The sequence below is a fragment of the Microtus oregoni genome, unplaced genomic scaffold (assembly GCF_018167655.1).
Source record: "Microtus oregoni isolate MIOR12 unplaced genomic scaffold, Mior012 000000F_ref0000247, whole genome shotgun sequence".
In the NCBI taxonomy this organism is placed as follows: domain Eukaryota; kingdom Metazoa; phylum Chordata; class Mammalia; order Rodentia; family Cricetidae; genus Microtus; species Microtus oregoni.
Window position 1 is genome coordinate 13,573,159 of NW_024543059.1, and position 26,043 is coordinate 13,599,201.

At 48.4% G+C, this 26,043-nt stretch overlaps 1 protein-coding gene across 1 annotated transcript in view; it reads left to right on the forward strand.

Moving 5' to 3' along the window:
- Nucleotides 1-556: 556 nt before the first annotated feature.
- Fsd2 (fibronectin type III and SPRY domain containing 2) overlaps nt 557-26,043 on the forward strand; it is a 34,965-nt gene continuing 9,478 nt past the window's right edge. Inside the window, exons 1-9 of the mRNA XM_041641651.1 lie at nt 557-693; nt 6,396-7,062; nt 7,444-7,539; nt 11,554-11,784; nt 13,064-13,086; nt 14,971-15,092; nt 16,023-16,178; nt 19,896-20,030; nt 20,885-21,035. Coding sequence (XP_041497585.1) covers nt 6,442-7,062; nt 7,444-7,539; nt 11,554-11,784; nt 13,064-13,086; nt 14,971-15,092; nt 16,023-16,178; nt 19,896-20,030; nt 20,885-21,035 — 1,535 coding nt within the window. The 5' untranslated portion in view covers nt 557-693; nt 6,396-6,441. The remainder of the gene's footprint in view (nt 694-6,395; nt 7,063-7,443; nt 7,540-11,553; nt 11,785-13,063; nt 13,087-14,970; nt 15,093-16,022; nt 16,179-19,895; nt 20,031-20,884; nt 21,036-26,043) is intronic.

Sequence of the window (26,043 nt, forward strand, 5' to 3'; positions counted from 1 at the left end):
CCTGAGACAGGCATCCTGCTAAAGAGGACCAAGCTACAGAAGAGAGATGTTGATGCTCCATTAACTAGGTTTGACCTTTAAATAAATCTCTAGAACTGGACGCTCAGTTGCTGACTTTGAAGAGACTTAATAGTGTGTCACTTAAGAAGGAACAGAAATCACAGGCTTTACTAGTTCTTCATTCAGAGAGAGGGGAACACTTCCCAGACTGCAAAGGATAATGGGAGAGTTGTGTACACAAAATACTTTGAGAAAACCCAGGTGGAAGTCACATAGTCTCAGGACTTGCGGGCATTTCCATTCTGGCCTGGCCATAGCAACTCTAACCCTCTACACATGACCAGCCATCTGAGTCCTGGGTCTCCACCCCCACGGTAAATGAAGTCCTTCAGAGCACAGCATGTGATTGCTCCTGGTGACACTGGAGTGGTAGGCAGTGGCCAGGCTGCTGTGGCAGGTCTATATTTGGACTGCCACTCACGGCAACCCTGTTGCTATTTGTGGTGGGAGCTAGCTCATATTACCATCCAGCTTTGGCACCCCACTTCGCAGGGTGGACTAGGCAAGGCCAGCCTGCAGAGCAGCCAGAGGTCACCAGGAAGGGGAGCTGGCTGAACAGAGAAATCCAGTTTTCCAGCAGAAACCTAGGACCTCGGAGATAAAGGACGTGTGTATGGGCCCCTAAATGAGCAGGCAAGTTTGGGGATAATTATATTTTGTGTGTAAACCGTATTATCTCACTGTGCTAACACGGTCGCTGTGTTAATGCGCCATCTTTCCCTTAGCTGGGAAGGGCTGTCATAGGACGCTACGAAACTGCACCGGACAGGGGCAATGTTTTCCATGCCTTCTTGAATATGCAAGGATTCACATTGCCTGAAGATGGTAACAGGCATGAAAAGTCTCTTAAAACGTGGGAGAAGCTGACGATTCTTGACTGGTGTCTGTCAAGTGTTTTAAGTGCGGGGCCCATTTGCTAGAATGCTTTGGAGCTCTGGCTATGGTATTGTGTTGATAAATACTTTTAAATTGGAATCTGCCAATGCTTTCTCAAAACTCGTTATCTCCACGCTTTGATTCAAACATTGATGTTTTCCTCATGAGCTGTAAGCAGCCTGTCCTTGAGGAAAGCCTGGGGTCTGCGCTGGGCCTGGGAAACTGGTCAGAACCACCTTTGCCATCCTATACAGCTCACATTGAAAGGCAAATTTTCTTTTTTTTTTTTTTTTTTTTTTTTGGTTTTTCGAGACAGGGTTTCTCTGTGGTTTTGGAGCCTGTCCTGGAACTAGCTCTGTAGACCAGGCTGGTCTCGAACTCACAGAGATCCGCCTGCCTCTGCCTCCCGAGTGCTGGGATTAAAGGCATGCGCCACCACCGCCCGGCAAGGCAAATTTTCTTTAGCTGCACTTGGGGGTTCGCTAGGAGCTGTGCAGACGAGCACTTATTACATGCAGGATGATGTCCGTCCCATTACGGTGTCACCCCTAGGGAATTATTTTCAGTAGATTCTCAGATGTGCCCAGGCTCCCTAGAAGGTTAAAAAAAAAAAAAAAGCAAGGAGATTTTTTTCCAATTAAACCATCTAAGACACATCTCACACATAAGGCTTAAATGAATGTCTTCTTTTTAAAGAGATTTTTCAGTGATATGTTGATGTGTGTGTGTGCATGTGGGTATGTACATGAGTACAGGCCAAAGGTGTCAGAACCTGGTCAAGCTGGAGTCGCAGGCAGCGAGAGCAGCCTGGTGTGTGTGGCAGGAATCAAACTTGGATTCTCTGCAAGAGCAGCAAACACGATTAACAGCTGAGCCAGCACTCCAGCCCACATGCAGAGAGAGGAAGAGTCTGCAATACTACGTGCAGTGTAGACTGTTTATATAGGGTTATTGCTTCACTGCCCTATTTCAGACATTATGAAATGGTGATTTGTGGTCAGTGCCCCCCCCCTCCCATTCTGACTCTATTAGGAGATTTAACAAGTGCAGGAGCCAAGGGGACCTGTGTGCTGGGGGTTGTGCTGCGGGATTCGTACTTCACTGCTGAGCATGCAGACCAGGTGACATTCACACTCAGAGAGCAGATGCTGGCGTGGAAGGCTGCACTCTTATTAGCTTGTGAGTTGTGGAATGCCAGTCTTGTTGGAATCTTCTCCACGCCTCGATGTGGTGGTACTTTGAGCTCTATCTTCGAGTTGCAAGTGTTTCTGGTCAAGACCTCTGAATAATACAGAATTCTCTCTCTCTCTCTCTCTCTCTCTCTCTCTCCCTCCCTCCTTCCCTCTCTCCCTCCCCTTTCTCTTTCTCTCTCTCTCTCTCTCTCTCTCTCTCTCACACACACACACACACACACACACACACACACACAAATGGAGGTGTAAGGTTATTTTTAGAGAGCTTATCCTCCAATGCATGGTAAGCCTAAGATAGGCTGTCAGCTCTCACTGGACTGGTGGCTAGCACACAACGAGATGCAGAGGACCCCAGACATAAAAAAGCCCCTTGTCCTCCCCCAAACTCAGTCTTGACATATTAAAATCTAGAAATTGAATTAGAGGCCCTCCAACCCTAGAAGAGCATCTCTGCCTAGGCCACTGGGACGTTTTTGTGAGGTTAATGGTGATCTCATTAGGTAATGTCTCTAGCTGAACATGAGGGTACTCAGCCTCCTCCAATCAGTGGCTCTCACGGGGCAAACGTGCAGTTAGCAGCTGACTCCACACTGCTGTGGCCTTTCACTCCCCATCCCTGGTCCTCACTCTCCAAGGAGTCCAGGTAGGAGGCTTCTGAATTGGCCAAGGTGGGAGATGCTGGTCCAAATAATATTAATACAAGAACAAAAGCATTGGATGTTTGTAGACAGCTTAATTTGAGCAAAGCAATGTATACACAACCGTTCACATACTTACATTATTGCATCGAATGCCAACCTTCTGAGACAGATCACTAATTAACCAGCCTGGCTTATAGCCATGTATTATAGTCCGTGAAAGGGAGGTCTAGAGAGGTAGTTTTGTGATGTCACACAGTTAGAGTGTCTCAGAGACAGAATTTAGAGAGCAGTGGCCTTGGGAAAGGGAGAAGGGGTGTGTGTGTGTGTGTGTGTGTGTGTGTGTGTGTGTTTGAGAGAGAGAGAGAGAGAGAGAGAGAGAGAGAGAGAGAGAGATGGCATGTTCAGCTTTTAAAACCTGCCTGGCGCATGTGCACAGGGAGTTGACATGGCTATGTCATATGCAGATGACGGGGCTCATGTATGCACGTAAGGGCTTAGCTGAGTCATATGTGGATGTAACCATTCATGTGCGCACGTGGGTCATGCATGAGCCATTAGATACTTCTGCCTGAGGGCTTGTCTGTATCTGCATGACTCCTAGAACCCGGAAGTATCAGTCTTATGTGGCTGAAATCATTACAGCTGGTCTTCATGAAGGATGAGGCAGGCACTGGCTGGGTAGGGGAGGTAGGTGGCTGAGGAGAGGCAGAGAAGGAGGAAGGAAGAAGGAAGAAGGAAGAAGGAAGCTCTCAACAGAAAGACCCTGGGTGAGATTTAACCAGGAGATACTGAAAGGGGTCAAAGGAGCATAGAAGTCTGCTAGCGAAGGTGTGTGCTGTCACTTTGAGAGTGAAACACTAGGAGATGGGGACTGCGTCAGGGTCCAGAAGAGCTGAGACCGGCCTGTGATTGAGCCTTCAAGATGGCTGCCTACACATCTAAGTGCCTATGTCAGGCAGATACCCAGCGCCAAGAGCCGTGGGGCCCACAGTCAGAAGACTGGAGAAAAGATGGCTTCAAAGAAAAATTCTGCCTACAGAGCAACACTAAGGTGTGATATTGGAGCCTCAGGGAGAAACTGTGATTTTAGTCTATGGGACTTAAGTCTTTAGGGGAGAAGAGACCGGGAGTACCAGGAGAGAGTGAAGGAAGTATCTCTGAGAAGTCAGGCCCCAGCCTCAGATGGCATGATAATCACTTGATTGTCTGGGTCATCTCAAGAGCAGGGCCGCTGTCTCGTGCCTTGTGTCTAGCACCTGGTGGTATCCTGTTCTGTGGCATCCACACTTTGCCAGCCCCAGGCACAGCCAGTGCCAAAGCAATGGATGAGACCCAGCACTATAGTCCAGGCACACGGTGATACCAGCAGGGCTGGCAAAGAGTCCCAGGATCCCCCTGAGAGTGAGGGCTTCCTGGTCATCCTCCATTGCCCTGGAAGCCAGGGGCCCAGGTGGGGTGACTGCAGGCTAACCTCGACTTGCTGCTGCTGTTGTCCAAGATGTGGCCCCTGGAGCAGGGCTCGGTGCTCATCCTCTCGGGTTCATTTTCAGATGATGGGCCCTCTTCTTCATTCTCTCCCTTTCCCCATGAATCAGAGCTCACAGCAAGTATTCAACTAAAAATTATGTTGGTAACTTGATTCAGTAGAAGAATGAGCTATTTAGAGACTTGTGATTATAAGAAAATTAGGTCCCAAATCCTATGTGCATATCTTTTGAAGACAGTATCATAGATGATCAACAAATGACATTTCTAACATAAAACATGCTTTGACATACCAAGTCTTTGAGGGATCAGCAGCACCTCCAGGCTGCCGTGCACCTCACCTGTGTCTAAGTCCATTTCTCCCTTCAGTGGTTTCCAAGGCCAAAACTGCCTCCAAGACTTGGAAACTTAACCTCAGTCCCCCTCACCACAGTCCATCCTGGCTCGGTTTACTCCTCACTGTGGTGGAGGATTCTCAACAGGACCATCCAGTCTTTTCTAAGAGGTGTGAGCTGTTTTCTCAGTCCTGCATGTCTGAATGCTCAGCTAACCAGACGTCCCTTCTGCAGGAAAATAAAATCTCACTAATACTTGACATTACAAATTTTGGCAAATAATTTAAAAATAAAATGGAAATATGTGTGTGGGGGGTGTTTATATGAGCAAGGGCACACATAGGCATGAGTGTGTAAGGCCAGATGTTGGTGTCAGGTTCCTTCACTGATAGCTTTCCCTCTTATGTTTTGAGACAAAGACTGTCACCGAAGCTGGAGCTCCTCGACTGGCTCAGGCTGGCTGATGACTGAGCTCCAGAGATCCGCCTGTCTCTGTCCCTTTGCCACCTCCCAGTGCTGGGTTACAGAGACCCATGCTTCTGGTTCTTACCTGACCTGAATGAGCTCCAGTCCCCGTGCTCCTGTGGCAGGCGCTTTGCTGACAGGGCCATCTCTCCAGCCCCAAAATGCATCTTTTAATGAACAAGTGGGACTTGATCTGTTATTAAAAAAAAAACCTCAAACCCAAGTTTGAAAATATCACCTTCTAGAATGTGTATACACCTCTAGAGAGTTTGTATTTTTTTTTAAATCTTGTCCATGCAAGCACAGAGTGATCATACATCTGCATAAGTAGATGGGAAGGGAAGCAATTTATAATAATGTCATTCCATTCTGCCTGCTCTTTCTGAAATGTATGCCAAAATTATATAATGACCTGCCATGAACATTTATCTTAAATAACGTATCAGCTGACAACTTGATTAGATCCTCTTGCAATTTTGTTGGAAGCAGAGAGCTGGAAAGCACTTACCTTGAAAAAAAAAATTTCTTACCCGTTCATTAATGTCACTCACTCTCAGCATCAGTACCGAGACTTGAGATTGTCCTTTCATCTAATCTCCTGGAGGTCTTATCAAATTCCCAAGCGATGAAAGCCTACTGTGCAATGGAATAATCAGAATGAACAGGAAAGATATTTTTGCTTTTATAATAAAGAAGAGAAGCACTGTTGAGAAAAGAGAACCTCAGATGCTGCCTCATTCCCGGGCAAAGCAGCTCCGAGAAAGACTAAGTACAAACCTGAGGATCTGAAAGCTGATGACTCCTCAGTGTCCGTGCCCACATTCCCCGTGGAAAGCCCCATCCATATACACATGCCGTGGTGTAAAGATCGGTATTATCAATGACGTCTTTTGAAGGAGCCTGAGCATGAACAAAAGAGAGGGGGAAATGGTAGCAGAAGGGAAAGAAGGTTATTTTGAGGCTGGTATCATGCATACTATTATTTTATAACAAATTATTCTACATCTTATAACAAATTATTCTACAGCTTGATTACTTAAAATAATCAGTATTTATCATCTTACCTGGTTTGTGAGGGCTGAGGATTGAGACAAGGTCTTCATGGTGATTCTGGTTCAGGGTGGTGCTCCCCACTGCCTTTCTGCAACAGGGTCTCAACTCCCTATGCTTGCTAGCCAGCCATGGCTCAACTGTGCCTCGTGGGTTTAGTGAGTGTTGAGCAATTGTGAGTCACCCCCAGCCGGGACAGTTTGGTGAATGAGCTTGCCATGATGTGGACTGGGACTATAACTCCTTCGATGCCTTCTTGGGAACTGACGTCCATCTCTTCTGTGTCCTAGGACTCAGAATATTCACTGACCGCCTGAGAAGGACTGTTCTGTACCAATGGAGGAGGACGCAGGGGAGGAGCTGGGGCTGGGCGGGTCAAGGGCCCCCACAGACTTCCACTTCTATCACATGGACCTGTATGACTCTGAGGACAGACTGCAGCTCTTCCCGGGAGAAAGCGGCAGAATCAGGAGCAAAGTAAACCAGGCTGAACTGACCAGTGAGCCGAGAGGGGCAGGGGACAGCAAGAGTCTCCCGAAGGAAGTGGATGAGCTCGTCCACTTATATGGACTTGAAGATGACCATGAGTTAGGGGATGAGTTTGTTGATGAGCACAGACTAGAGACTCTGGAGTATCCTCCTTATGGCCCGAGGAGGAGAGACCCAGCCAGGGAGCAGAGAGACTGGGGGCTTAGTGAGGCAGCTGAGGCCGAGGACCTGGGCTACGGCCTTCCTGGTCAGTGCCAAGACCTCCGGGAAGCCTACAGGTACACGCACGGCCGTGCCAGCGAGGAGTATGAATGCTACGTCATCCCAGAGGAGGAGGATGAAGAAGAAGAACCTGTTGATGTTTTCTGTGCTACTTGCAAGACGCCAGTAAGAACTGCTGAGAAGGATGTGGAGGCACACGAGGGACATGAAGTTATGCCACTCAACAAAGCACTGGAAAGCGCCAAGGTAGCAGGTCTCCTTCCATCTTTGTCTGCAGAGGGTATGTGTGTCTCAGGGAGGCGGGCAGGGAACGCATCCTACATGCCTCTACAGGCATGGAATGGGGGGATGGAGAGATGACTCGGCGGTTAGGAGCACTGGCTCCCCTTATAGAGGACTTGGGTTCAATTCCCAGCACCCACACGGTAGCTCATAACCACCTATAACTGTGGTCCCAGGGGATCTGATGGACTCTTCTGGCCTCTGTGGCTGCTAAACACACACACACACACACACACACACACACACAGCGTACAGACATGCAGACAAGCACCCATATGCATATTTTTTAATTTAAAGACGTTAGAACAAGCATAGCATTAATGCCTTGTTTGTTCTGCTCCACAGGATGAAATTCACAAAAACATGTGCAGATTGGAGCAGCAGATTATCGAGATGGAAAATTTCGCTAGCCACCTGGAGGAGGTGTTCATCACAGTGGAGGTGAGAACGTCCTTGGGGACTTCATCAGACGTGTAGCTTCCGCCTGTGGCCACATCAAGCAGGCAGTCCTAGCGAGCTCCGGAAGCTATCTCTTAGAATGTGAGGGGTTACAGAGGTGATGGTCACTTGTCTGCATCCCCTACTACGTCCTGTGTCCTCTAGGTGGGGGAGGCTGGTGTGTGTGTATCTCCAGGCCTACTGCATGGGATATTTTCAAAGCAAGTGTGTTATATATGCTTATTGCATAGATAGATAAAGCAGAAAATTTCCAATCAAAGTGCCAATTGCACAGGGTTTAGATTTTTTTTATTCTAACAATGATGACTCCACGGTAACACATCCAGATGGTGAATTGAACAGTTTTTTTGTCCTTGGAGTTGGGAAGGGGTGGGGGAAGGTATGTGTGTGTTCGTGTGTTGTATACACAGGTGTATACAAGTGTACATGTACATGTATGTTCATACATGTGAGGGTCAGAAGTCAAGTTTGGGTGTCTTCCTCAGTCACTCTGTACCTTATTTCTGAGATTGGATCTATGACTGAAATTGGATCTCTCTAATTTGACTGACCAGCAAGACCTGGAGATTCCCGTCTCAGCGGCCCTCAGTGCTGGGATTACATAGGATCACTGCTGCACCTGGTTTTTATATAGGCTCTGGAGATCCAGACTCAGGCCTCCATGCCCACATGGCAAGCACTTTACCAACTGAGCCGCTTCCCCAGGCCCCTGCCCTTGGTGGGCTTTGTGTTTGGTTGGTTGTTTTTGTCCTCTTCTTTCTTTTCCTGCTCTTGGGCTCAGCCTGAGGTTCCCAAGGGTATCATCTGATGGCCTGCTATAGCACCAGACATGGCGGGACATGCTGTTGCCTTCATCTCCGGAGTTTGTCATTTCAGGTCTTTAGGGTGGCGTCATGTCGCCGTGTTCAGTCAGGGGTGAAAATACTCATTGTACATTTTGTGTTACATCAGGAATTCTCACACGTTTATGATGTGTGTTGAGAGTACTCCCCCAACTCCACTCCCCTTTTATCTTCCCTGTTCCTCTCCCCCTTAATGTTCTCTGTTCCCCAGACACTTCCATGCCATATGTACATACATGATTTTATGAATCTACGTAAGATGTAGGAACCATGAATGGGAGAGAATGTATATTTGTCTTCTGAGACTAGCTTAATTCACTCAATTGGATTCTCTCGACCGGCATCCGTTTTCCTATAAACAATTCCATTGTATATATGGTCTACAGAGTGAGTTTCAGGACAGCCAGGGCTATGTAGAGACCCCGTCTCGAAGAAACAAAAAACCAAAAGGTTGACAACAGGGCACATGAGTGAGAGTACTCAGGAGCCCTGATTATTGTTTGGGGGTTCCCTTTATGGGGCTCAAGAAGAGGAGTTTGGGCATTAGGGCTATAATTTGGGCAATTCGCTATTTCAACCAACAGGCTTAGATTACATGAACCCTTCCTTGCTGCCCATACCCCTGCCCGTGATGCATCTGACTTTAATCATTATGCATGCCCAATTATGTGAAGCATAAGATGGTAACACAGCGCTCTCTCCTCTCTGAAAGTTCACTTTGAGGACACAGTCTGACTTTATATGCTTGCACCCAAATCCAGTCTAGGCCAGACCAGCCCACTTCCCATAGTCCTAGATTGTGTTCCAGGATGTGTTTGCAGGGAAATGGGGTGTTATCAAGGATTGCAGAGAAGAGTAACTATTTCCATTGTTTAGAGCATGTATACATGCAGTTCTATGCAAACAGGTGTCCTAGATTGCTAACAGGCTCCTAGGTGCATTGTTTGGAGTCTAGGAGTGTGCAGAGCCCAAGACAAGTGGAGTCCAGGGTTGCTAAGCTATTCCCTGTGTCTGCATTGCCTCAAAAGGGACTTCTCATCATTCAGTGCCAGCTCTCTTCCTGTCCTGAAATAGGAAGAATGCAGGTGCTTCATCCATGGACCAAGATTATTAAGCCAGAAGCTGTTCTTAGTTGCCCAGTTGGGCACACTCTAAATCTCCACAGAGCAAGTGTAAATCCTCTGTCCTGGCCAGCTTTAGTTAAACACTGCAAGACATTCATTCTTCACCCTCAGCCTTAAAGGGGAGAGAGCTGTCCCACTATTCCTGTGTAAGGAGTGGGGAGGATGGGAGCTCTTCTCCTTCCAAACACAAGGTGGTAGGAGGAGAGACAGGAATGAGACAGTCAGGGCAGGCTTGCTGTTCTAGGACTGGAGAGATGACTATAGGGTTAACAACACTGTTATTCTTCTAGAGGACCTGAGATTGGTTACCAGGTGACTCACAATAGCCTGTAATTCTAGGTCTGGGCATCCAATGCCCCCTTCTGGCCTCTGTGGGCACTGCACACATGTGGTGTGCGGACACACATGCAGGCAAAACACCAAACTTTTTTTTTTTTTTTTTTGATTTTCGAGACAGGGTTTCTCTGTAGCTTTCGGTTCCTGTCCTGGAACTAGCTCTTGTAGACCAGGCTGGCCTCGAACTCACAGAGATCCGCCTGCCTCTGCCTCCCGAGTCCTGGGATTAAAGGCGTGCGCCACCACCGCCCGGCTGACACCAAACTTTTTAAAGTTCCTTACACTCTATTCTGTCACCATGCCATCTGTCACACTCTCACATCCAAGTATCTTCATCTCCAGTGAGGATACTGGGGGCCTCCTGCTATCTCCTCCAGAGACTCATCTACTGCTTGACCCTCTCACCATTCTGACTGAGTCTTAGCACACAGTAGGTGCTTGTAACAGCTCTGAGAGACATCCTTGTAATTGCATGAAGGTGGCAACAGTCAAAGACCACTGAATTCCTGTTTACTTCCAGATTGAGGAAAGGATACTGGAAATCTGTCTTGTCTACTCAGTGTTCCCCAGTCTCTGAGCCTCCAGTTTAAATACTGTAGGTATCAGCCAGGTGTGTTGATGCATGTCTGTGATCCCAGCACTTGCAAAGCTAAGGCAAGAGGATTGCTGTGAATTCCAGGCCAGCCTGCCTGCATAGTGGGTGCCATACAGGGACACCTAATAGGATGCTATGTCAAGAAAACCAACACGTTCATAAATGCCACACATGTGAGAGTCGTTGTCTACATCCTTCTTCTAGCATTTCCTCATTCACCAGGCAGTGCATTTGCTACAACCCTTCCTTCTCTGCTGTCCTAATCTCTCCTCGCTGCCGTGAACAGAGTTGGTACACTCCTGGGGTTTGTCCACGTCTCCGAGAACACAGGGGGGAATGGCAGGCGGACCTCTCCCAGGGCAAACACTTCTGCCTCCAAGTCAAAGCTCCCAGCAACAAGCTGATTAACCATTGATGAGCTGCAAGACTGGTTGCTATGGTAATAGGAGGTAGCTGAAACAGGGTGAAGTTTACAACATGGTGCCAGGAAAGGTAGCACTTTCTGGCAAGGCTGTTCAGGACTGGGGAGCACAGATCTCACTTGGTGAAGTTCAAGGACCTGAGTTTGACCCTGAGAACCCACATAGAAAAGCTAGGTGTGGCGACATATGCTTGTAATCTCAGTGCTGGGGGGCAGAGAGAGGAAGATCTCTGGGGCACACTGGCTGGCCAGCCTAACCTAATTGGCACACTCCCTGCCAGTGAGAGACTCTGGATGACACCGGAGGTTCTCCTCTGACTTCCACATGCACACACATGTATGTACACACACCGGAGGTTATCCTCTGACTTCCACATGCACACACATGTATGTATACACACCGGAGGTTATCCTCTGACTTCCACATGCACACACATGTATGTACACACACCTGTTCACATGCATTAACTAAATAAGTAATTAAAGACTATTTTGGGGGATGTCAGAAGGAATCTCCTCTGTTTTCACGTCCCCAGCATCCACCCCAGCATCTTGCTAAGAGAGGGGATAAAATGAAGGGGTGAAAACAGCTCGGGTAGACAGAACTTCAGGACCCCAGTGACTCGAGCCAACACAGCACATGCGCTAAAATGATGCCTGAGGTCAACTGTCTTGCAGGAGAATTTTGGAAGACAAGAGCAAAACTTTGAGTCACATTACAATGAGATCTTGGAAACCCTCGCTCAAAAGTATGAAGAAAAAATTCAAGCCCTAGGGGAGAAAAAGAAAGAGAAGCTGGAGGCTTTATACGGACAGCTGGTCACCTGCGGAGAAAACCTGGACGCCTGTAGAGAGCTGATGGAAACCATAGAGGAGATGTGTCACCAAGAGAAGGTGGAGTTCCTGAAGGTCCGTGCTGAAACAGAAAGGGAAGGGACAGAAGTGTGAGATGGAACCCCAGGTGTAGCCTAGAGTAGGCTAGCCCACCCGTGCTGAAACAAAAAGGAAAGGGACAGAACCCTGGGATGGAATCCCAGGTGTAGCCTAGAGTAGGCTAGCCCACCCGTGCTGAAACAAAAAGGAAAGGGACAGAACCCTGGGATGGAATCCCAGGTGTAGCCTAGAGTAGGCTAGCCCACCTGTGCTGAAACAGAAAGGAAAGGGACAGAAGCATGAGATGGAATCCCAGGTCTAGCCTAGAGTAGGCTAGCCCCCCGTTTCCTCCCAGAGGTCCACATCTATCTTACGTTCGTGGGTGAGGCTGTCCCCCCATCTCTCCATATCACTTCATTGGTGGCCAAGCAGGCAGAGATACCTGGCCCTTCACTTCCCTCACTCCCCAGGTAACTCCAAGCCTTGTCCCTCTGTCCCTTGCTCGTGGACGTGGGCAAAGGCAGTGCCATGAGAGTTTCTTGGTTGCCTTTGCAGCTTCTCTTGGGACTCTGGGAGAAAGTTGGTCCAGGTTAATAAGGTACCTTAAATTGGCCTGTGCCAACGATGGCAGTTGTAAATCTTGCTTTGTAACTTCATACATATGCCAAAATACAAAATATCTAAGCCTTAATTATATCCAGATCATATTAAATCTGGCCCAAACCCCATGTAAAGAAGTTATGAGAATATCAACCACATTTAGAGATCTTGCAAAGTCCCATGGGACTATGGGGCAGATGTGGTTTCGCAAAGAGGTCTTCAGGGTCATCTTAGCTGCTGAGTATGACCCCCTCGTTGTCCAAGCTCACAGCTACTCCTCAATGCCAAACCTCCTTTCAGCCTGATCATGGTAAGAGACCCCCAAATAAAGGTGGACAACAATCCGGCAAGTGCCGGAGAAGACCCAGTGCTCAACCTCTTGAGCCTGTGGTCCCACTGTGCCACTGCATCTCACATACAGATGTAGAAAACACGCGTTACCTATGATGATGGAAACCTGTGGTGGGTCCTACAGCAGAGGAACCATTAAGTAAACAATGGCGTTTCTAGGCAATGATCCCTTGCAGTCCTTTGTAGTCAATGGTCCAGAGAGACCCAGGAGGTGCAGGGGTGTTGAAGGAAATGCACAAGGATGGTGGGCTTGTTAGGGTGATTCCCCCCTTTTTGTAATTTCCAACTTTAAAAAAATTACATTATTATATTGCTGAGAAAAAATATTTCCTAAACCGGTTTAATATTTTCTCTTCCTTTTCAGGATGCAGTGGCTATGACTGACAGGTAATAGTTTGTCCTGACCTAGTTTCTGTCTCCACCCCTTTCCCTGCTAGACTCAGTTCCACTGGGTTATCGGCTTCCCTCTTCAGCTCCAGTGACCCTATAAATAAATCACTACCAACTTGGGAATGGCAGAGTAGGGACAGTAGGGCCCTTTGGAGTTGAATCTTAGAATCTCTGGGCTGGAAGGGAACGTGTGTGGTGAGGCCCACTCAGCAAGCCTGTGCTCGGGTCCCCCCCCCCCCACACACACGGGAACTTTGTTTCACTGGGAGAAACTAAGGACTGGAATGTGCCCCCAGCTCTCCTCCTGCCTTGGTCATGCTGTGGAGGAAAACACGCACGTTTTCAAGTCCGACACAGCAGAAACACTGCTTCCACAGTGACCGTGGACAGCTCCAAGGCAATGCCCCGCCTTCTCTGTTTATAAACAGGGCCGGCTCGGTGCAAACTTAGTGAGACAGCATCTGGGAGCAGCATGGGAACTTAATAGTGCCAGGGCCTACATACATATGTTTTGGCAAAAATGGAGCTGGATTTCAAATTCCACCTTCACCATTTAGAAGCCTCGCATCTGCTGGGGAGCAGACGCAGGACTATCCATCTAGAGTCTCTGGAGCAGCAACGTGAGGGCTCCTGGCCATGGGGAGTGCGAGGCTGCAGAGTAGAACCCCCAAGTACCTGTGGGGAGGGGGGGTGATGTGGGAGTAGATGTGGATCTGCATCCTGCTGAAGGATGGACTTCCCCTCGTTCTTAGCCCAACCCTTCCCCCGTCCCTGGGAAGGGTTAGACCAATGTCTCTCAACTGTGGATCACAATCCCTTTGGGGAGGGGTCAAACAGCCTTTTCACAAGGGTCTCCTGAGACCATGGAAAACACAGATATTTACATTACAATCTGTAACAGTAGCAAAAATACAGTTATGAGGTAGCAACAAAATAATTCTATGGTCGGGAGTCACCACAGCAGGAGAACTGTATTAAAGGGTCGCAGTGTTAGGAAGGTGGAGGACCACTGGTCTAGACAGTGATGGGTGGTTTGGATAGGAAGTGTTCTCTAACAGGCTCATGGGTCGAAGGCTTTGTTCTCAGAGCAGCTGTGTTCAGAAATTAGGGTTCTGGGGGAAAGGACTGGATCAGTAGAGCCCCCATTTCATGAATGGGGATCCTTTGATGGGTTTATAATTCTGTGGTACAGTGAGGAGTGGTGGAGATGAGGAGTTGGGGCCTGGCGGAAGGAAGTGGTCACTGGTCATTAGAGGTGTGCCTTTGAAGCGCAGCCTTGTCCCTGGCCCCTCCTTCTTGCCTCTCTCTGCTTCCTGGCTGCCCACGAGAAGCAGCTTTCCTCCATTTTGCCCCTCCCCCCACCATGCTTCCACACAGGGCCCAAGAACAATGGAGCCCCTGACCGTGGACTTAACCATGGGCCAAAGTAAACATTGCCTCCCTTCCAGTGCTTATCTCTGTGATTTGTCAAAGTCACAAGATTATGATGCGGTAACCTCCTAGTCCATCATCAAATCAGATAGCAGAATCCAGAAGCACGGGAAGAAACGCAAGTTTGGCAAAGGGGCCCCCATTTCCTCCAAGAGACCTAGCACTATAGATATCCCCTAAGAAGAAAGCCCCTCCATCTTTCTGTGGACTTGTGTTGTTTTTTAAAAACACGCATGAGTGTTTTGTCTGCATGGTCTGTGGACCGTGTGTGTTTCTAGTGTCCACAGAGGCCAGAAGAGGGTGTTGCATCCCCTGGGACCGGTTTACAGAGGGTTGTGAGCTGCCACGTCAGTACTGGCAATTGAACCTAGATCCTCTGGAAGAGTAGCCAGTGCTCTTAACTGCTGAGCCAACTCCCCAGGCCCTGGCCATGTCTTTGTATACCTACAGGCTGGGGAAATTCCTAAAAACCAAAACAGACGTGGAGCTCTCTGCACAGCCTGAGTTTGAAGACCAGACCTTGGATTTCTCGGATGTGGAGCAGCTGATGGACTCCATCAATACCGTTCCAGGTGTGGTTCTGGTCTGGGCATCTCCACAGGAAAGAGAGAGAGAGAGAGAGAGAGAGAGAGAGAGAGACAGAGAGAGACAGAGAGAGACAGAGACAGAGACACAGAGACAGACAGACAGAGACAGACAGAGAGAACATGAATGGACCTAAATGGACAGTATAGTAAGTGGAACAGATCATTCACAGAAAGACAAACACTGCACGACTCTCCGTGAGGTGCCTGAAGAAGTCAAATTCATAGCATCAGTAAATAGAATGGTGACAGCCCAGGACCGGGGAGGGAGAAGTGGGAACTGCTGAATGAGTAGAAGGACTTAGTTCTGCAGGGTGAATAAGATCTGGAGATGTGCTGGGCAGCACAGCCTCTGGAGCTAACAATATGGCATCCATCACTTCCACACATGTGATAGTAGATCTAATGCTAAGGGGTCGTAAAAAGCATGTCCCACCCCCGTGTGTGTGTGTGTGTGTGTGTGTGTGTGTGTGTGTGTGTGTATGAGTGTGTGTGTGTATTGGGGAGTGGGGCACACATTCACATGCATTCATGTGCATGTGGAGACCAGAGATGGACATCAGGCATCTTTACTGCTCTGCACTTCATATTTTGAACCAGAGTCTCTCACTGAATCTGGAGCTCCCAGGTTGTGTGGGCTGTCTGGCCCGTTTGCTGCAGGAATCCTATCTCCAAGGTGTACATAACTGCACCTGGCTCTTTACTGGGACACTGGGGCTCCTAACTTGGGTCCTCAGGCTTGTTTGGCAAGCACTTTGCTGACTGGGCCACCCCCCACAGACATGCATGCAGACAAAACACCCATGCACACAAACTCGTACAATTCAATAGAAGGTGGCTACTCCCATTCCACACCTGCACATACGGCTCCTCAATGTTGCCCTCCTCAATGTTGCTTTCTCTCTTTTCGATTTTTAGCTCCCTCTGCTCCAGTGATAAATCCTCAGGCCCCCAACTCGGCCACAGGGTCCTCCGTCCGTGTGTGCTGGAGCTTATACTCCGATGACACCGTGGAGAGCTATCAGCTGTCCTACAGGCCAGTGCGGGACAGCTCACCTGGCAAGGACCAAGCAGGTAAGGTCTAGACCCTGAAAGAGTTGCTGCTGACCAGAATGCTTCCAGGAATGGCGCATTGTTCTGGGCAGCTCTGGGACTATCCTCACCGCCAGGGAAATGGCTTGTATGGTATCGGGCGGGGGACACCCTTCCCCCAATAATCCATCAGCCTGTCCCCTGTGAGCAATGTATTTGCATTAGCCATCAGTTAGTTACTTTTCTTGTTGCTGTGAAGGAGAAACAGCTTTAGGAGGGGAGGGTTTATTTTGGCTCACAGTTGGAGGGTCCAGGCCAGCACCAAGGGAGAGCATAGTAGCAGGTACATGAGCAGCTGGTTACATTGTATCCACAGTCAAGAAACAGCTATGCATGCTGGTGTTCTACTGGGTTTCTCCTTTATATTCAGTCTGGGACCTCCACCCACAGAATGATGGCACACATTCAAGGTGGGTCACCCCTCCTCAGCTAAACCTCTTTGGAAATACCCTCATAGACACCCAGAGGCCTGTCTCCTTGGTGATTCAAAATCTCATCAAGTTGAAATTAAGATTAATCATCAGTCAGCTTGCTGTTACCATAGCAACTATCAAAGATAAATCTACTTTTAAAGAAGAAACTTTAGTAGCCCATAGTTTTCATCCTTAATGACACAGCATATCACAATAGAAGGTGGCAGAGAAGCTGCTCACCTGGTAGCATCCATGGGGCCAAAAGAAACAGGGAGGGACTGGGGGTACCAATATCCCTTTCAGAGTCATGTCCCCAATGATCTAACCTCCTCCCATCAGGTCCACCTCCTGAAGTTTTCACCACCTCCTGGGGTATTTATTGGGTTAGGGATAACCTCAACACACAACTATTGAGGGCCACTTCTTTAAACCATAACAAGAAGGGGAGATCAGAGTGCAGAAAAGCTACCTCCCAAGCCCCACAAACCTGAAGTAATGAAGGTCTGGTCATACTAATAGGTCCGTCCAGTATGAGCTGGGTTAGAGTGAGCTTGCCGGACCTGGAGATTTCTATTTAATAGATGCAGATGGTCGGGGCTCAGAGAGAAATGAGCTGTCTGTGGGTCACAGTGAGTTGTGGAGGAACCAGGATGACAACCAGGTCTGTGGGCAGACTCTCTGCCCAGAGCACTGAACACTGTTCCAGGCTGTGCAGGTGGAAGTTCTGTGTAAGGGAGGTCAGGGTAGCATCTGTGCCCAGGGGCCAGAAAGGAGACTTTTAAAGACTATTTTTTTATTATTTGAAAGTTTCATACATTTATACAATGTATATTGATCATATCTGTCTACCACTACCACCGTCCAGTTCTTCCTAGTTCCCCCACACCATCTTTCTCCCAACATTTTGTTCCTAATAACTCCAGTTCCAACTAGTGCTGCCCAGATGCACATGGGCACACGGCCTTCCATTGGGGGCATGAGCAGCCTACAGTGGCCACATCCGCAAAGAAGAGCGACCCACCCTCACTCACATGCCATCCACTGCCAGTAGTTCCTCCGCTCGGTGGGGTCTCCAGGGCCCTCCCCCGCCCACACTGGAAACTTGACTGGCTTGATGTCATGGGGGAGCCACGGCTGCTGCCAGTTGATATGCACACTGGCCACACCATGTCTAGATGCCACATGATGTCTAGACGCCATGTCTAGATGCCACATCATGATGTCTAGACGCCACATCAAGTCTAGACGCCACATGTCTAGACGCCACATCAAGTCTAGACGCCACATGTCTAGACGCCACATCAAGTCTAGACGCCACACCATGTCTAGATGTCCGCATTTCACAGCTCTCCTCCCCATCTGCTCCCTTCATTCTTTCTGAGCACTATTCTCTGAACCTCCCTGAGTCTTGGATCATAGATCACCCTCCACAGCTAACCACTCAGGGTCATTTATTTTTATTCTTGGCACTTTGACCAGTTTTGAATCTCTGTATAAACCACTACCCACTGCATAAAGAAACTTTTCTGGCCAAGGTTGAGAGCAACACAGATCTATGGATGCGATCATAAATGTTTATATAGAGTGCAGTTTGGCAACATGGCCACTTATCAAACAGTAGTCGGTTCCCCACTAGGGCCTATGATCTCCCTAGTCATGGACTTCTAACCAGGTTTACAGTGCCAGGCATCAAATCATTCCTGTGGAGCAGACTCATAACCAATTAGATCGTGATTGGTTACCCTCATAACTATCAGATCACTATTGCACCAGCGAGTAGATTTGCCACCAGTAACTCAGGGTTGTAGCATGAACGGTCCAGTGTGGGAAAGATCACTGATGCCTTTTTCCCATGGTCAGGGCATGAATGGTCCAGTGTGGGAAAGATCACTGATGCCTTTTTCTTACAGGAGCCTGCAGAGTGCCCACTGGCACTGTGAGGGCTATCCAGCAGGAAGAATCTTAGTTCCAACTTGATCTTTCTATGCTCTGTGAGCGGGTAATGTGTTGTTTTCAGCAAGAGGGTGTTACCATCTAGTTCTGATGGGCAGCCAGCAGTGGTGGCAAGGGCCTGTATTGTTTAGCACTGTCACGCCTGCCTGCTTCTGAGCCTCCAACCACAAACAACGCTTATCCCCTTGAAACCATAAGCCCCAATACACTCTGCCAGAAGCCACTTTAGCACACTGCTTTATCATAGCCAACACAGCAGCCGATTCCTAAAACTGATTTTCATTGATAACTCTGGCTTCTGAGAGCAGATTTATCCACGCACGCAGGGTATTTGGTTTTGTTCGTTTTTAAATTATTATTAGTTTAGCAAGTAACAGATTTCTTTAACACTTTTTCATACCTTTCAATTGGTTAGATTTCTGAGAGAAGGTCTAAGTAACCCAGAGTGGCCTTGAACTCACAGCTAGTCTCCTGCCTCAGCCTCCTTGGTACTAGGATTAATAATGTGCACCATCATGCCTTGTGCCAGTTAATTTTTGCCCTGTGGCAATTCTCTTGCCTCCGAATTTAGTGACTTAAAATAATACACATTTATTGTCTTACAATTTTATGAGTTGGTTATTGTCTTAGGCAGTTCAGGTGCTATGATGGTCCAAGGTGGCCCTACTCATTATGATGGTTTATCTCAGCTTGAAGGATTTAAAATCACCTTGGAAACACATCTGTGGGCGTGTCTGTGGAGGTGTTTCCAGAAAGGTTTAACAGAGCAGGCTTGACCTACCTGGTGTCTCAGAGGGATTCACACAGGGAAAGCACGGTCAGCAGAGACCAGCTCTGCTTCCTGGGTAAGGACTCTTTGTGAGCGAGTGGCTGCGGCCGCCTTGCCTTCCCTGCCCTGAGGCAGGAATCCTTCCTTCCTCAAGTTGCCTCTTAGCAGGTAAAAGTAATTAAAGTCTTCTCCCCTGGCCTTAGCTGGGCCAGCTGGTCAAGGGTCAGGGTGAGGGGCTTCCTTCCCAGGGCCTTGAACTCTCTCTCCAGAGGTTGTCCTCAGACTCACCCACGCGTAGTGAAAGCATTCCGAGCAGTAAGGGGGCAAGTCTGTCACTGGGGCCCAAGCCTCCCCTTGCATCTTGTTCGTCACTGAACCACTGCTAAACTGTCACCTACATAAGCCTGACTTCAAAGATTGGCTAGGACTGCAGAGCCTCTTAGCACAGGGGCGGGGTCGTGCCAGGGGAGGGAGGAATCTGCAGCCCTGTCTTTTACAAGGGGGACACAGTAAAGCCATGTGGCCTTGGAGGGTTTGAATTCTGACCTTTCCTTTTTCTTCCAGAGTTTACCAAGACGGTCAAAGAGACATACTGCTCAGTGACAAACCTTGAGCCAAATACCCAGTATGAGTTTTGGGTGGTCGCTCAGAACAGGACCGGCCCCAGCCCCTCCAGTGAGCACGCAGTGTATATGACAGGTACTGAATGGCTCAAACTCATTCGAGGCGACGCAGGAGTTGCGGGTTTCTAGCCGTGACTGGGTTTTCCATTTCATTTGAAAGGACAGAAAGAGCTGCGTGTGGTTGCTTTTCTTCTCTGTGTGTCATTTAATGCATTAGATCTACATGCCAGTGTTGTAGGGACATTTTTCCCCCATAGTTGGTCCATCACCCACAGTTTACTGACACTCTGTACTGGACTTGTATTAATTTACTTTTCTATGGCTGTTTTGAAACACCATGCCCCAGGCAATTTAAAGAGGGAAGGATTTATTTAGGGTTACAGTTCCAGAGAGATAAGAATCACAGCAGAGCCAGGCAGTGGTGGTGCACGCCTTTAATCCCAGCACTCTGGAGGCAGAGGCCAGCAGATCTCTCTGAGTTTGAGGCCAGCCTGGTCTACAAGAGCTAGTTCCAGGAAAGCTAGGACTGTTACACAGAGAAAACCTGTCTCAAAAAGAGAAGAAAGAAAGAAAGAAAGAAGGAAGAATCATGGTAGACACATGGCAACAGGAACAGTAGCTGGAGCGGACTGAGGGCTCGTATCTTAAACTACAAGTGCCAGCAGAGCGTGAACGTGTGTGAGCCTTTACATTCTCAAAGCCTACAGTGACACACCTTCTCCAACAAGGCTACACCTCCTGAGAACTCTTCAAACTGGGTTACCAGCTGGGGACCAAGCATTCAAATGCCCTAGGCTACGTGGGACATTTATTACCCAAACCACCACAGCCCCAGGAATGTCTGAAAGGGTGACCAGGTACTTGCATTGCTGTGGTGATGGCTGGGCCAGAGCCTAATGGTTGGTCCCGTCTCCTTTATCCTGCGCTTAGCCCCCTCTCCCCCAACTATAAAAAGTGAGGCGATCAGAAGCTGTGAAGAGGCTGCGCTGATTTGCTGGGAGTCTGGGAACCTGAATCCTGTGGACTCCTACACAGTGGAGCTGATCCAGGCAGAGACACCGGAAGCCTCGGGGGTAACTGAGTGAGTCTGGAGGCCTTGGCTGGGTACTACAGCACGAGCAGTGTGGGGACAAGGGCACAATTTGTGGCACACAGCAATCTTAATTAGGTTACTTAAGGTGCCGGAGAAGTAGCTAGAATACTATTGATCACTAATGAGGAATACAAGAGGCAAAACCCTGTGTTAGATTTTTTTTTCCCCAAAGGGTGGGGAGGAAAGTTTTTGTTTGTTTTGTTTTGATTTTTGTTTTTTGAGACAGGGTTTCTCTGTGTAGTCCTGGTTGTCCTGGAACTCACTTTGTAGACCAGGATGGCCTTGAACACACAGAGATCCGCTTGCCTCTGCCTCCGCCTCCAAGTGCTGGGGTCAAAAGCTCGTGCCACTACACCACCTGGCTCTGGGTGGATAATCAAGGGCACACTGGGTAAGTGTGCTTGCTGTGCAAGTGGGCATATTTGAGTTAGGATCCCCATCTCCTGTGTCAAGAGCTGGGTGTGGCTCCTTACCTGTAACCCCAGTGCTGTAGTGGGAGGAGACAGGAGAAACTCTGGGGCTTACTGGCTGCTAGCCTAGCTCCAGGATCAGTGAGAGACCCTGTCTCAAAGGGAAAAGGCAAAAAGTGACAGAGAAGAACACTCCATGTCCTCCTCGGCCCTATGTGTGTACACATGGGTACATAACCTACACATACCTCTATGTGCACAGACTGCACACATAAGCACACTCAAGCACATGCGCACACACACACAGTCTAATTAAAACTTATCTTTAGGCCAACCATAGTGGCATATACATGTAAACTGAGAACTTGAGAGGATAAGGCAGACAGCATTGCCAAGAGATGGTCTGCTCTATAGAGTAAGACCTTGTCTCAAGAAACAACAATAAAAACAAAACAATCACTGGGTGCATTGCCTTTAATCCCAGCACTAGAGAAGCAGAGGCAGCAGGCGGATCTCTAAGTTCAAGGCCATGCTGGTCTACTACAGAGTGAGTTCGAGAGTAGTCAGGGGTACAAAGACACACCTCCACCCCCCCCCCAAACCCAAAATAAACAACTCCTCAAAACAAACAAACAAACAAAACAATCTAGGCACAGTGTTACTTATCTACGATTCCAGCACTTGGGAGGTGGAGGCAGGAGGATCAGGAGTTCAAGATCATTCTCATCTACACAGCAAATTCAAGCCAAGCACGTGTTTGAGATCCTGCCTTTAAAAAAAATTGCTTTTCATTCATGTACCGAGTATCAAGCACTGAGGACCTTAGAGAACTAGAAAAACCACGTTTCTTGCCCTATGGAGCTCACAGTCTGAAGCAGATGGGAGGAATATAAATCAAATAATCCCACGCTAGCTCTGAATAGGGTACTAGGGTTTTCTTTATTGAAAAGGGAAACTCACGGATCACAGCAAGGAAACAGGGGTGGGGGTGTCCAACATCCAGGTGTAGAATCGGGAAGAGACCAAGAGGGTGATCCTGCTGCCCTTCTGGTACCCCAAAGCCAAGCCCCGTCTGATTCAGCCTCTCAAAGGCCATTGGCTGAAGGAGGTTCCCCATTGTTATTCTTAAAAAATATCCCTGGGGGGTTCTCAGCGGCAGCGGGAAGCCACGCAGCGGAACCCCCAATGCAGCGGGCGCATGTGAGCAGACCCATGGAGCCATAAAAGCAGCGCTAGCCCCGAAGAGAAGAGACGGTTGTCGGTCCCCGGGGCGGGCGGGCGGAGTTGCCTTGAGAAAAGCGGCTACAGCTTCCCACCAGCGGGAGGGCACAAGCCGCGGTGGCGGCGGGTCAGACATATAAACACAGGAAATAGCCATAAATGTTTATTAAGAAAGGGGGAGAGAGAAAAAGGGAGAGAGAAGAAAGAGAGGGAAAGAAGGAGGGAGAGAGAGGAGAAGAGATATCCCTGAGCGGGCTGGCGCACCATGAGAAAAAGCGGCTACAGCTTCCCACCAGCGGGAGGGCAGGAGCCGCGCTGGCGGTGACGGCGGTAACAGACATATAAACACAGGAAATAGCCATAAATGTTTATTTGTTTGTTTGTTTGTTTTTGGTTTTTCGAGACATAAATGTTTATTTAAAAGGAATAAAAGAGAGAAAGGGAGAGAGAGAGAGAGGGAGGGAAAGAAGAGAGAAAAGGAGAGAGAGAGGAGGAGAGAGGCAAAGCCCCTTGTGTACACCGAGAGAGAAAAGCAAGTAGAGAGCGATGGCTGGGCGGAGGTCAGAAGTTAAAAGGAGTGGGCGTGGCTAGGGCAGGGACCGAAAGAATAACATCCATCACCTCCCAATTTTGTCTAAATAAGAGAGTTCCAAACCCAATATAAAGCTATACACAATAAGAACAGATATCAAGTATAAAAATTAGAATTATAACCAGTATAAACAATAGTAAATAAGGAACATATATTGTTTTAATAATTATTCTATTAATTATCTAATAATTATCCTAAGGAGTCTAAATCTTGTATTAGAAATGGCTTGACAAAATCATAAAAGTAACCATGACTATCTAATCTTCAATCCCATTGAAAACCTGAGAAGGGAGATAATATTTCTTGAGTAGGTAGGAAATGAAATCAAGCAGCTTCCAAAATATGTAGTATATGATGGAGACAACTGGCTACCTGGGCAATTACCCAAAGTTTTATTTGCAATGTTGAAGCAACCAACTTTGGCTAAGGTCTAGAGTAACTGACAGATCATTTCTAGAGGCAGGAAAAAAATTAAAACTATCTTACCCTGTCTTGGCAATGTTTGACAATCCTTTCTTTCTTTCTTTCTTTCTTTCTTTCTTTCTTTCTTTCATCCTGCTTGTCCAGTCTGGACACCATGCATTTTGTCAGTGGTTGAGGGGTTGAGGCATGGGCAGTTTTTTTACCCAAAGGCCAGTTTTGCCAAGAAGAAAACAAGCTCCAGGTGGAGTGTCTTTGGTGTTCAACATTCTCTTGGGAATAGATAGGTGCTGCCAGGAGCAATTGTGTCTCATATCAATAGAACCCTAATTATTTAAATGGTGTGGGAGGAAAACAAGTACAAGCAAACCAATAAACCACGTGTAAAACACACAGTTCTGAGAAGAAATATAATGGAGAGAGCGCTAGCAGAGGCGGGGCCTGCTTTTTTGATAGATGTTTAAACTGAGTCCAGGATAGGAGGACTAAGCCTGAGAAGGGCAGGAGTGAGCCAGAAGGGCTTCAGGGCATGACCTTGGGGGCAGGGGTCGGCTGGACGGGCCACAGGACGGGGATTAAAGTGACTGTAATAGGGTGTGAGGAAGAAGGGCACAGGAATGCCAAAGGGGACTCCAAGTACCAAGCACAAAGGTTACAGAAGGCTGTCTGGAGAACGGGAGGCCTTCCCACGACCACGAGGACAGGACATGGTGGCCACCAGCGTCTGTGGGTCCCAAGAGCTATGGCAAGGACCACAGAGGGAGTCTGGCTGCTTCTGGCTTATAGTCAGGCCATTCGAAAGCTTGCAGATCAAGGGATCATCCAGCCAGCCCCTGTCATGGAGTCTAGCAGAGCTCTGCTGTGGAGGGCAGCGCCGAGCTGCATCAAGAGAATGGAGGAGGGTTCAGGGCAGCTTTTGGGGAAGCAAAGTATTTATTTGTTTGTTTGTTTATTTACTTATTTATTAAACAGCCTAACCTCAGCTTCCCCCCTTCTCTCCTTCACTCCCTCCCTCCTCCTCCTTTATTCCCCTGCTCAATCCACCCCTCCTCCATAATCACTCAGAAAGGGAGGTAAATTCTAATGCTGGCCTCATATGGGAGCCTATGTAAGAAAGCGTGAACTTACTGTGGACTGTGGATGGGCAGAATGCAGAATACTTCCCACAGGGGACTGTCTATGAAGAATTGCATAAACAGTGATGAGCAAACACTTGAAAGCAAGGACATGAAGCATGCCCACATTAAATCTGTGGGAAAGGCAAAGGCCTGGGAAGAATATTCTTGGCTCTTTGCACGTGACCGAAGACGATAAGACACAACTTCAGGTGTATTCCCTTGCTGCGCTTGTGTTTGCTTAAGCGGACTGTGAACGTTACCTCACGTTGTGCTTGCTTCACTAAGAAAACGAGAAGCGCTTTGTTTGCACTGCTCTCGAGCTCAAATGCCTGGAGTCCCCGGGCTACCCCACACAGATCTTTGGAATTTTCCCTCAATCTGTGGAGACTAAGCATCACCAGCTGGGGATGATTGACAGCTATGGAATCTAACATGAATCTATTTATCTGTTCCTGCCAGGATCTATGTGCCTATAACCACATCAAAGCTGACCTTTGTTCTCTACTTCTGAATAGAGTTAGAAGTCGGGGGGGGGGGGGGCAGTGGTTCTGACCACCACGGTGATTCAGGTTTGCTGCACTTTTTATAATAACCCAGGACCCTGAGCCAACCCATGGTGATGGAGCCCTCAGAGGACAGGTCAGCAGCCTGGGTGATCTACAGTGGTGCTCACTCTCCCAGAACAGACTGACTCACAGGTCCCATCTCTGAAGGGAAGGCTATAGCTTCTCCACAGGCTGTGCCTCTTTCTTCCTCCATCCCTCATCCCATACCAACAACCCTTCTCTCCCCAGCTCCTGCTTCACTTTCTCCTTGCCTCAAGACCCCTGCCCGTGTGTCCTCTGTGGTGGAGATTGTTCTACCCCCTTTGCTGCAGGACCCCTGCGCATGTGTCCTCTGTGCGGGAGACTGTTCTATCCCCTTTGCCGCGGGACCCCTGCACGTGTGTCCTCTGTGCGGGAGACTTCTATCCCCTTTGCCGCAGGACCCCTGAGCGCGTGTCTTCTGTGCGGGACACTGTTCTATCCCCTCTCACCTGCTTTAGTCACTTTTCAGAGCTCAACTTTAAAGCCACCACCCTCCTTACACACTGTCACACACCACAGGCTTGTCATGAATACCATGCGGCCTCTCGAGAAAGGCCTCTCCTCCCATACACACCGCAGGTTCCCCAGGTATGGGAATTGTGTTCAGTTTCCCCCAGGACACAGATAGCACCTGCACGGTGCTTTGCT